At 41.9% G+C, this 12673-nt stretch overlaps 1 protein-coding gene across 1 annotated transcript in view; it reads left to right on the top strand.

Annotated features, from left to right (window-relative positions):
* The first annotated feature begins 617 nt into the window (after nucleotides 1–617).
* The window catches only part of LOC127571531 (calsyntenin-2-like), a 422857-nt gene continuing 410801 nt past the window's right edge, over nucleotides 618–12673 (top strand). Inside the window, 1 exon segment of the mRNA XM_052017987.1 lies at nucleotides 618–1072. Within this exon segment, the coding sequence (XP_051873947.1) occupies nucleotides 991–1072 (82 nt within the window). The 5' untranslated portion in view covers nucleotides 618–990.

Below are 12673 nucleotides of genomic sequence, written 5' to 3'. Positions count from 1 at the left end.
AATATCCCAAACCACTACCAAGGGGAGCATGCACTTGGGAACGCCACCACTCGCGTGTTCCCCTCCTAATAATGCACCAACCTGACATACAAATACAACGTCGACCCTTCATTACTGCCAAAAATCTGGAACGCAGTAATCGACAAAATTATGTACCTCCAACTCACAGACTGCAACGGTTCAAGATGGTAGCTCACCTTCTTCCCAAAGATAATTGGGAATTAGCAATAAATGCTGACTTTGAAAGCCCCTGAATGAAAAAAAATAATCTAGAACCCATTGGGAATTTTAGTCAGTCCTAAACCTTCGTTGGTCAGGAGGTATTTTATTACTAGGTTGCATTCTTCTGAAGCCTTTGCAATGGTTTCGTGTAAATATAAATTGTTGTAGCCTAGTCTTTAAAAACGTCAACTTTCCTCTGTTTTGATTTCTTCACGTTATTAAGTAGAAATACTGCTCCCAAAAATATTGTAATTACATTCTCTCGGTTAGAACAGATTAATATCTAGCGTCGGAGATGCAGTGCAACAAATCTACGTCCCAGTGCTCTCCAACTTCAAACTTGAAATCTGTGCAGAAAAGAGTCTGCGTGATAAGGAGAAGAAGATTAGTTCAGGTTTGATTCTGAATTATTACAGAGTTCAAGGCGAAGGAAATAACATAGGGCACATTTGAATGAAGAAGGAATGCAGTAAATAAGGATACACCGACTGCCCTGTAACTGGGAGTGACAGGAGTTGGGAACTTGATGTTAACAATGAATATGTATGAATCTCCAGCTCTCCTCTCCGTGACGTCGCTGTGGTCCCGGGCTGCGCTGAGCTGTGCTTCGCTCTGCCTTTAATGCAGCGGGTACTGGCCGGTTTTTAACATTGGCCGGTGCTGAGTTCCTGGCGATAACGTTAAAACGGCGTCCGTTTTCATATCGATACGGTGCCAGATAAGGATCTCGGGGAAAAAGGAAAAAAAAAGTATCAACGCGTGGCCGTCATGCAGCTGAGAATATCGTGCGCCCAGAAAAGCTCGTTTATTTTAGTGATCGCCTGGCTTTGCAGCGTCCTTGCAACCAGAGGTGGGTTAACAGAACTCCCGGTCAGCGGGCACCGGTGGTGACCCTCGGTCGTACCGGTATAGCCAAGACAACTCGGCGCGACAGAATGCACCGTAACATTGCAAATATTGATTTGCACAGTTAGATTTTTCTTTAGAAACAATTGTGGTTTGTCGATAATAGTAGCGATAGTATCCGGGACGAGTGGTGGACATACTTCCGTGTAATTCTAGGATTTCCAAGTCCCCGCTGAGAAACTCTATGGGTGATATTTTATTGTAAGATTTGCCACCCGGAAACGTTCAAATTTACGTAATGCGCGTTATTGTATGTTACATTCTGACATGATGGACTAATCAGTCCCTTCCCGTGAACTCCTGCACAGACGGGGATTATGAATATAAGCACATTTCAGGTTGCTGCATTATCGACAAAGGGCGCTTGTCGGTTTCCCGGGACCAGATGAGCTGCCTCCCACCCCCAGTAACTTAAAATGCATAAACCGCCTCGCAAGCCCCTTCCTTCTTCCAAGAAGTAGAACAGCGGGTTATTTGGAGAGTCAATAGTTAAGGCGTTAGCCGCGATGAAAATCTGTGCAAAGATAACCCGTCAAGAGAAATTTTGAGCTTGTGTTAACTTATGAGATTGGTGATGCGCTGGAAACAAAATGAGGCAGTGGATCTTGCGCCCGTAATTCTGGATAATGAATCTTCCCCCTCGGATCTTGATTATTTTCTCAGGCTACTGAGATACCTGTGGGGCTAACCGAATGAGGGGAGATAGTTTCTTGTCACACGTGCTATCGTTACATTATTCCTCCCCATTTTCTCTTCCCCCAGCCCCATCACTATACCTGATAATAACAAAACAGTGAACGTTGTGTAGAGACTTGTAAGAATTTGTCAGAGTTTAGATCTGTGTACGCCAAGAATTGCCTGGCTAATACTTAAAGTGAAGTAATATGCGGGCATTTAAATGCTAAGGATAGCGTCCATGTGAAAATGAGAAATTGATAGGTTAATTGGCGCATTTCCCGCTCCACTCATCGCTAACTTTGGCCAGCAGTGTGCTACAGGTAGGCACGAATGTTCGCTTCAGCTGTGCAACTTAACCTGTAATAGGATGTGCAAAATGCTAACAATCTGTTGAGTGAGAAATAACAAGCGTAAATGGGAAATGTTGGGGAAATTAGTAAAATCGGGTGGGCAGATCTAGCGCCGCCACGACCCGTTTGTACTGAGCTGTGCACTTTCGTGTAGAAAATGCCAGAATAGGATTTTAAAGCGGCAAGGGTTGTCTTAAATTGCTGTAGACTCGTCAGCTTTCTATCTCCCCTTACAAAGGAAGGACTATAAGCCAGCTCGACTAACGGGTTTCGTCCATTGAGTCATTTAGATTTGGTATGAATTAACAAAATGTGGTACTTGGGTGTTCTGGACTGATTTCAGCGCCCTTCTGAGAGCTATGAGGACATTCTTGCGCCAGAACCGTGGCCATAGGTGCCGTGTTAGGGAGAATATTGGGAAACCAGGTTAGCTTTTGGAATTGGATCTATCAAAAATTCAACTCACTTACCCACAGTTTGATTTATTTTATATTCAAAGTTAGCCGTTTTTAAAAGGATAATTATCCCACAGACTTTGCCATGTGTGCGCGCACACCTGAGAGTGCCCTGATGCAATTTCTCCACAATTTGTTTAAAATATTTTAATTACTTCAAGGATTGTATTTGAACCTTGAGAAAGTTCTGCTTAATAACAGTAATTCTGTATTACATCGATTTGCATGAATATCTGATTGGCGTGGTGAGGTGGCAGATGTGAAGTTTAACAGACGAACAGCAGCAAGAGGATGAGTTGAACCAGCACACAATTAGGATTACAATGGGCAACGTCAAGATGACCACAAAACCAAGTCTTACGGTTGGGATAACAGCTGTAAAGTATCATGCTGCTTCAGTCAATTTAATGGGGCATGATTTATGTACAGCCTTTGAAAACTGCTGCACAGTCGAAAAATAGGTGCATAAATCCTACCTAAGAGAGCGCAGTCATACAATGCGGCTTTAATGGTCGAAATACAATGGACCATTCGGTTTTATGTTTCGAAGTTTTATTTTTACTTCGCTTTAAACGGGCCAGATTGGGGGCGTTATATTAAAAAAAAACTGCAGCTCGGCTGAATTTTTCCTTTAAGTTTCCCATTCTTTTGCTGAAGAACTGCAACGTGGTCGTAAATCAGAAACAAGGCAGAATTCATCGCACGGGCTATTAAGCTCCGATGGTAGAGAGAGAGAGAATCTGTGCAGAATCACCCTGGGTTACGGGACTCGACTCTCGCAGCAGTCAGTACTTGATGAGATGCAGGTATACTGCCATCTAAGATGCCATTCTTTTGGATTTAACAATGGGATATTTTGGCAAAAGTTTAAACATTCGCCAGCTTCGCTAAGATATCAGTCTCAGAGTTTATTGCAGCGAAGATTTCTGTATTGTATTTCGGGTTATAATTATCAATGACCTTCCACCGTGAGGTAGATGGCGCACGTCCTTTCTGGGGACTATGTCTTGAGCGAAAAAGGACGCGAAAAAGCTAACCTGAAATTCTAACACAAACTGTATAGTCTGAGCCAAATTAACTCGCAAGCTGATGAAAAATCTCTCAGTTGGATATCCCGAAAGCTACGGGGCAATGAACGTGAACGGCGGCCTGGGAAATAGTTTGTTTTATGTTGAATCCATGTGGATGATTAAAGACCCTGTGATATTTCGAATTCCACCCCCTACTCCGGCTTCTCCTGTCTCCCGCGGTGATCATTGCCGCCAGCTGCGTTGTAAATAACAGCCTTGGGCTTGTACGTTATTTTATCAAAGCGTCTAAGAGGAGGCTGTTCCACGTGGCTCACCCTTGTTTCAGGTTAAGGAGAACAGCATATGTGATCTTCTGTAATACTTTTCCCCATTGCAATAGGTCCAGAGGGGCCTCTCTGCTGTCTGCACGGGGAAACTCGTCACTCGGCCCTTCCTCATTCAGATGAAGGGTGTCGACCCGAAGGGTGTCGACTGTCCGTTTCCCTCCATAGATGCTGCCTGACCTGCTGAGGTCCTCCAGCATCTTGTGTGTTGCTCCTCCTCATCCACTGGCCAGGAAGCTGGTCTCCAGATCACAATATGCCTCCTGTCCATCCAGAGGACATGATCCCCACCAAGAGTCACCTCCAGGGACCTCAAAAGCCATTGACTCGAAAACAGAATGAACTTGGAAGATCCTTCTCAGATCTGACCTCCATCAAAATAAAAAGTCTCCAGCTTACTACATGCAAGCTCTGAGTTAAGCCAACAAGTCCATAGCAGACCAGTTCTCAGTGCCAACTGGTGTCAAGCAAGGCTCAATTGTTGTCCTAATCCTTCTCTCAATCTTTCACTTAATCCTTTAGCAATCTCCCCATTAGAGTAGAACTAATATACAGGAGAAATGGGAAACTGTTCAACCTATGTCACCCCCATGTTATACCTAAGCTATCAAGCTGCTGTTATGTAGATGAGGTTTGCATATGTACATGTTCAGAGGCTGAGCTCTGAGTTATTGTCCATTTATTCTATGAAGCATACTAGATGGGCCTTGTACTCAATGGCCCTCTACCAACCTTCACACAACTTACCTGCCACCCCCCTCCGCCCCCCCCCAAAAAAGTTACAATGAATCCCTGGAAAATTTTTCGGGATCCACCTTTCAACAAAGGCAGGCATGGATGATGAAATTCATATTGCCTCCAGTGCTCCAAATAAGCTTTTGGCTCTCTGAGCAAAAGTGTTTGACAATAAAGACCTCAATTCAGGCACAAAACTCATGATCCACTGGGCGGCAGTGACCCCCACCCTCCTGCATGCTTCTGAGACTTGGACTACCTACAGTGGGCACCTTCAACTGGAGGAGTATCACCAATGCCACCTCTGCAAAACACTCCAAAAATTTACTGGGAAGATGAACAATCCAATGTCAGTGTCCTCTTCCTAGGTCAATGACCTCAGCACTGAGGCCCTAATCAGCTTTGGACAGGCCATGTCATTTGTATGAAAAACACTGTGATGCTGGAGGAACTCAGCAGGCCAGGCAGCATCTGTGGAGAAAAGCAGATGGTCAATGTTACAGGTCAGGACTGAAGATAGGAAAAGGGGAAGCCCAATATATAGGAGGGAAAATCAGGGCAGTGATAAGTGGAAAAAAGAGGGGAGGTGGGGTGGGCACAAGGTGGTGATAGGTAGATGCAGAAAATGAAGTTCCCTCCTATATATTGGGCTTCCCCTTTTCCTACCTTCAGTCCTGAAGAAGGGTCCTGACCTGAAACGTTGACCGCCTGTTTTTCTCCAAGGATGCTGCCTGGCCTGCTGAGTTCCTCCAGCATCGTCATGTTTTTCATCTAGATTCCAGCATCTGCAGTCCTTTGTTTCTCATGTCATTTGCATGCCCAATATCAGTCTCCTGAAACAGACCCTATGTTCCAAATTCTGTCATGGAAAGAGATTACCAGTTTGCCAAGGAAAAGATTCAAGATTGTTCTTAAAGTCCTTTTGGAAAAAGTTGAACATTCCACCAATTGATGGAAATCCCTGGGCTAGGGTCCCTCAAAAGAGAGAGACTTGACTCCATTCATCAGGAACACACAGAGGCTTAGCATAAATAATGGAAGTAGTTTTAAGTACACATGCACCTGCTCCCTTGTGCATCTTTGCCATACTGGTGACAGAGATTGTAGGTCTTGCATTGGTCTCATTAGATTTGCCAGAACCCCCAAAACCAGAGTGGAGATAATTCATCCTCAAGTCCAAAGGACTGCCTCAGAGGAAGAATCCACGTTATGCAAAATGATAAGGCTGTTTTGATTTCATTATGCATTGACAAGTGACATTGCAAGCCATTGGGAATGTTTCAGTAAGTGAATGGCAATTGTCACCCAATCAATATTTTAATCAAACTTTTAACCATATCTTTGGATTTCAGAGTCTTATTAGGGAATGCTTCACTTATTTTTAGTTTCCTTGCCTCCAGGTTGTAATAATGTGATATACCAATTAGACTGTTTCAAAGTGCTTGATGCTAATCAGCTCTGAGGATAGCTCTCTGAGGTATCTACCAACAACAATAACTTGCTGAATAGCAGCAATAGATATTGAATACAAAATACTGCAGATGTTTGACATCTGAAATAATAACAGAAAATGCTGGAAAACTTGACAGGTCAGACATTATCGGTTTAAAAAATTAACAGGGTAATAATCCAGATCAAAGCTCATTCATTGGAATCAAGAAAATAATAGTAGGTAAACACATACTCCTACTGGAGCTTTGTAAATGGCTTATAGCACTGCTTTGCTTGTAAACCTGAGGCTAGATATAAGCCTAAATGTTTCAGTAATCTGGCTCTTGAAGTAATTCAGTTCAATTACCTTCACACCTCTCTGCCGAACAGCATTTGACCTGAAACGTGAATTGTTTCTTTTTCCACATATGTTGCCTGACCTGCTGAGTGTTTTGGCATTTAGGCAATAGTAAATTGTATTTACCTAGTGCACACAACAGCAAGCTGTCCCCAAGAGTTTGACCTGAGTGTGCACAAACAAAACTTGAGTCAGACAAGGAAAAATGAAGGTAGTTGACCATAAGCTTGATTAACGTATGTCTTGAAGACAGGTGGGTGGAGAGATTTTGGGAGGGAATTCAAGAACTCGGGATTAGCACCCAGAGGCACAACTGCCAGTTGAAAGTCAAGATGGTTACTAGGGTGGAATTAGAGAAGGACAAAATTAGAGGGTTGTAGAACTGGAGGAAAATACAACAATAAGCAGGGGTGAGGCTAGTGAGAGATTTGAAAATAAGGATGCAGAATCCTTAAGCCAATATAGATCAGCAAGCACCACATAAGAAATTCAAGTAAACTTAACATTTTTTGTTAGGTCTTATTATATTCTTCCAGAGCTGAATCATTTGGCTAAAATAAGCAAATGACTCTATTTCTATGAGTTAACAGAATTAAACAAAATATGCAACTAAGCGTGCAACAGAATTAATGTACTCTCCCAACTGCTTAGTAAAGGTAGTAATGAGTAAATGATAGAAAACGGGCCTGTGAAACCTGGAGAAAAGGACCGTAGCAGGCACACTTGTCCCATCCCAAAGTGGCCAAATTTAAATTCCTGAATTGGCCCTCCTGGTAAGCCATGTTTGATTTCTGCAGGTATGTGTAGAATGCCATAAATCAGGCACATCCAACTATCTTACCTTGGCTCTCTAGTTTTGTACTGTAGAGCCTCAGTCGGTTCATTTAAGGAATGGATAATTGAATTACTATCACCCGAGTTACATAATCACCCAAGGTCAAAATAAACCCAATAGACCTTAAATGGGCATTTCCATTACTTTCTATGCTGCTGATAGTAAGAGATCTTAGATGAATCACACAGCACAAACCATCAGTAATAACAGCTAAAGAACAGTCATTTCCAAACCTCCAAGACCAAGCGAGATAGACCAGCAATTGCTCTGAATTACTTTCAAGTGCAGGGCCAGATTATCAGGGCAATGTTGCGTTTGGGTCTTGGTTCACAAGCTGAACAACCCTAGGATAACCAACTCCTGTTGAAGTAGCTATTTAGCTACTATTATTTGATTCTTTTAGTGTGCTATTAGTAATGTCTCATGTTATCAATTGCTTAGACAAGTTGTAAATAAACTTGGCTTTTTATGTAAGATGGCTGTGGCTGTACAGTAAAATAATTATTGCAGAGATAAGCTTAATGAGTTTCTCTAACGTCATATGAACAATTCCCTCTGCATACCATGAGCTTTTGCATTCTTTTTGAAGATTTGACCTCATGAAAGAAGTCTACATTCATACAAAATTAATGGAAATCCTAGAGTCCACCAGGGCAGACATCTGGTTGTTGAAACTCAAGGCACAGTTCAGTTGCATATTTTTAATTTTGTTAAGGCATAGACATATAACCTTGTGCTCATTGTAGCTTAATTATTAAGCTTTGGAAGAATAATAATATATTGAGGAGACACTTGTAACACCAAACAGAAATATAGATTCCTCTCTGCTTTTTATCCCTCTTTCAGTACACTCGTTAAAACTGATGTTGTCCAGCAGGTGTTTGGTCACCTGCCCTTCTATTTTCTCATGTGGCACTGTATCATTTGTTCTTTGAGAATGCTCTTGTGAAACACTTTGTTTTGCTACGTAGAAGACTCTATGTAAATGAAAGATATTGTAAATATTTGAGAAGGATATTTTCTGAATTAGTAGTCATGTAGACTTATACAGGTATGAGATGATAATGTCCTTGAGAATATGCTCAGTAGAGTTAAAATTAATATATGATTGAATGAAGAGAAATAAAGGACTGCAGATGCTGGAATCTAGCCCATCTCAACGAATTCCAAGCCCAGCACGATGCCGAGCTCTTTATCTGCCACCTCTGCCTCCATGCCTCCTCCTTTGGTAAGAAGTTCTCTCCCTCTTCTAATGACCCTTTCTCCTGTCTCCAGCCCTCTTCTTCCACCTGGACTCCCCCACTGGGCCTGTTACCTTCCTTGGACCTATTCATAGCCACCTGTCAGCGTGACGTCATCTGTCTTGACTTTTCAGCTCCCCTCACCCACTCCAACCCCTTCTGAACGCTTTTCTCTCCACTCCCTCCACACCAACCTTGACCTTGTCATCAAACCAGCCAACAAAGGTGGTGCTGTGGTAGTCTGGCATACTGACCTCTACCTTGCAGAGGCCAGACACCAACTCTCGGACATTTACTCCTACCTACCCCTGAACCATGGCCCTACCAAGGTCCACCAGGACATTATCTCCAGCTCCTCCAACCATGCCTCTTCTTCCCTTTCCTAGCCTCTCTTTTTTTTTCTACCCCCGTTTTCATCTCTCTTTACCTTTGACCTATCCCCTCCTCCCCACACCTGCCTATCACTATCTCTTACTTGCATCTACCTATCACCACCTTGTAACCACCCCTCCTCCCTTCTTTTGTCCACCTATCACTGCTGTGCTTTTCCCTCCTATATATTGGGCGTCCCCTTTTCCTATCTTCAGTCCTGAAGGAGGGTCCTGCTTTTCTCTATGGATGCTGCCTGGCCTGCTGAGTTCCTCCAGATCATAGTGTTTTTCATCTATGATTGAATGAACTTTTATATTTACTGTGGCGGATAGGAAACAGTTTAAACATTTGAAATATTAATGCATTTGCACTCATTCTTCCCAGCTCCTCACTCCACAATTAAAATCTTATGTAGTAATTCATAACACATGTAGACAAGTATTCATTATTTTCATCTTGGGACTATCAATACACTTGTTTTAAAAGAAGCATTAGCTCCTCTAATTTATGAAGTTATATACAAGTTTGGGTGTTGCATATTTACCTGAAAGTTCTGAGTTTCAGATCTACGTGAAGAAAAAAGTATGAGGAATAGATTCAAACATGATTTTGAAGTAGACAAGGTGATTCAGCATTTACTTCTGAGAGTTGAATTAAGTAGATCCAATAGGTAAAATGAGTATTGCTAGATCATAATACTGATGCTTGGCGTCTTTAATAGAATGTGAGCTGTAATGTGATCCCAAGTGTTTAAAGTATACATCGGTCTTCCCTATCCTGGTATTCTTCTGCTGTAAACCTGCCAGATGGAGCCAGATGGGAAGCAGACATTTTATGATTATACTTATACTTCAGTGACAGCAGGAGTTGTGAGGAGAAGGTAATTCCCCTGTTAATCAGATCAGAAAACTGGATCTTCGCAATCTTACTAAAGGGTGAGTCATCTACAAAATATGTGTTTGCTTGGTTACCTCTGTTGACAACTCAAGAATGCCAAACAACCTTGATGCTTCCTCTCTCCCACCCACTGTTTTTTGCTGCAGTGCAGGTTTATATTAAATATTTACTATTCAATTATATTTATTACATCATAAAATAGTTTTAATTATGAGAACAAATTATAAAGACTATTAAGCAGAGTAAGGACCATCTGTTCACTAAGTACTTTGATATACTATAAAGCTCCCCTATGGAGGTCACGGAAATGTCATGGCCTGAAGTCCCTTTGCAGAGGCCACAAAAGCAGCAGGACTTCCAAGTTCAGCTACAAGGCTGTGTTCAGCTTGGTTTATTCAAATGATAACAGAAGGCCTTTTACCCCTTTGCAGAAAGATTGGAAAGACTTACCCAGATTGTTGTGATCTGGTGGTATCAGTGCATTTTTGGGCTCATCGTGCTATTTTTCCACCCTGTGCAAAAATTGTGTGCTCACTTACTTTTACAAATGACACTAGGTGATTGACAATCATTAACCCATACAAATTGCTGTTCTTTACCATGTCACTAACGAGCAGCCAATTAAAGGAAAACGAACCTGTGAACTAGTGCAGGTGATAGTCAAATGATTACTGCCAAAGATTACATGTGTGCATTGTGTGCGCCATTGTTATTTTTCTTACCAACCTTCCCCATTCTTTCCAACAACTGCAGGTAACATCCATCGCTGTTCACATAAATGAATCTCTCTTAATCTGTTGAATCCTCCAAGGCTGTGCTTTGCAGCTCGATACTCATCTCTGTCAAACCTCTGGGAAAAGCCATTCATCTTATCTCTTCATCATTTTCTCAAAGCATCAAAAAAGTTATTTTTTTTTAAATCAAGCTGTAAGGCCAGAAAGAAAATTCAGAGCACCTTATTGATGGTTCTTTATTTTTAGATATTTTTAAGTATATGATTTCCTGAATTTGATAATGACTAACTAAGCAGAACGGTATATATAAAAGACAACTTTTCAGAATAAAGGAGTTGGTTTGAACTGGCTGCCAAAGAGCTCATACTTTTGTTGGGCAAAGCAACCAGTTTAAGCTCCCACACTTGGGAAGGGCTGCCAAACACCTTGGTAACATTGATGGCATGTGTGTGTGTGTGTGTGTGTGTGTGTGTGTGTGTGTGTGTGTGTGTGTGTACAAGCAGGAATGGTGCTTTAGGTACAGTTGGCAAGGCTCAAAAAGGACTGGTATTAGTGGAAGGGCTATAACGTCCTGGATAATTTGGAAAATGTAAGACACAGTGAAGCCCAAACTAATAACCTGTGTCCCATCACTTATGAGCTACCCAAGTTGCCCCTCTTGATGTTCTTTTCATCCTGGATATGATGGATTTCAAATAGAGCAGGGTAGAAAAATGGAGTGACCAAAAATCAACAATTGTAAAGCTAGATTGGAGAAGTTTGGGTTGTTCCGTCTGGAGGAAATAAGGTTGCAAGATTATTTGAGGTATCATCAAAAGGGAATTCAATTGGCACTTGAGCGAGAATAATCTGCAGGTTATGGACTAAGAGCAGGGGAATGAGATTGACGGGATTGCTCTACTCAGAGTGAGCATGGCCTTGATGGATCAAACATCTACCCTCTATGCTATACCCTTGTGTCAAGGCAATCCCACCTGAGCACAGTAACATTGTGATGAAGGATTGCCAGAATGGTGACATTCCTGATTCACTCTGGACACTAGCTAGAAAATGGGGCATGAGAACCTTTTTCTGTTCAAGAACTTCCACTGTTGGTTTACATGTACAGTGGAGACTATAGGGTGACCATGATAAGCTTGCTTGAATTCAACTAGTGGGGTTTTGGCTTTGAGATGGGTGGAAGGGTGGTGTGGGTGGCATGGGGGGGAGGAGACTGGGAAATCTCATTGTCATAGGAGCAGTGGTTGTGGGTGTAATGGAACATCTGAAGTTGGCACTTCTAAGAAAACCTAGAAAGATTGTTTTGGAGACAAATGGTTCTAAAACATTAGTAAGCAAAGAAGCCATTTTACAGATTTCAACTACAGTCAGATTTGCCAGGCTGGCCTTTGTTGTTGAAAGAATAAAAAAGGATCTCGATTGTAGGATTCAAGTTGTTGAGTTTATTGTCATATTGCACAAGTAGGTGCAATGAAAAGCTTACTTGCAGCAGCAATATAGACACGCAGTATTAGAGGCACAACATTCAGAAGAAAAACATAAATGATGCAAGAAAAGAACGCAATCAGAACAAAAAAAACAAAGCTCCTCGTAGTGCAAAGTGGTCATAGTGCAACTATTCTGAGGTAGTGATTAGGGTTGTGTAGGTTGGTTCAAGATTCGAATGGTTGAAGGAAAGTAACTATGCTTGAACCTGGTGGTGTGGGAAACAATAATAGACATAATTATACTATTTGTACTTATTGTGCCACATCACTCACTACTGCACTTGTGCTCTGTGGAAAATATGTGTTGCATCTCTCAGCAGCATGTGGCCTGTACTCTGAAAAGAAACATGATGTAAGGCACAGATTTGAATCTTAGAGGCTAATTTAATAATAGTGGTGGAAACAACAAGATATAATCTAGTGGTAGTGGTCTGGGGAGTGAAATTCTCTACCACATGATTGATGTGCTAAATTTGACTCTTCAAATGAAAGGAACACTAACCTGTGGTGATTACATGTATGGAGAGTGTGAGATAGCTGTGATGATTGCCTGGTCGACAGTCATTCAATGGTTTTCTGAAAGACACAGTGATGAAGGGGAGGGCAGCTGCGTAGTTT

The sequence above is a fragment of the Pristis pectinata genome, chromosome 6, assembly GCF_009764475.1.
Source record: "Pristis pectinata isolate sPriPec2 chromosome 6, sPriPec2.1.pri, whole genome shotgun sequence".
Lineage (NCBI taxonomy): Eukaryota > Metazoa > Chordata > Chondrichthyes > Rhinopristiformes > Pristidae > Pristis > Pristis pectinata.
This window is presented reverse-complemented; position numbering and strand designations above follow the sequence as displayed.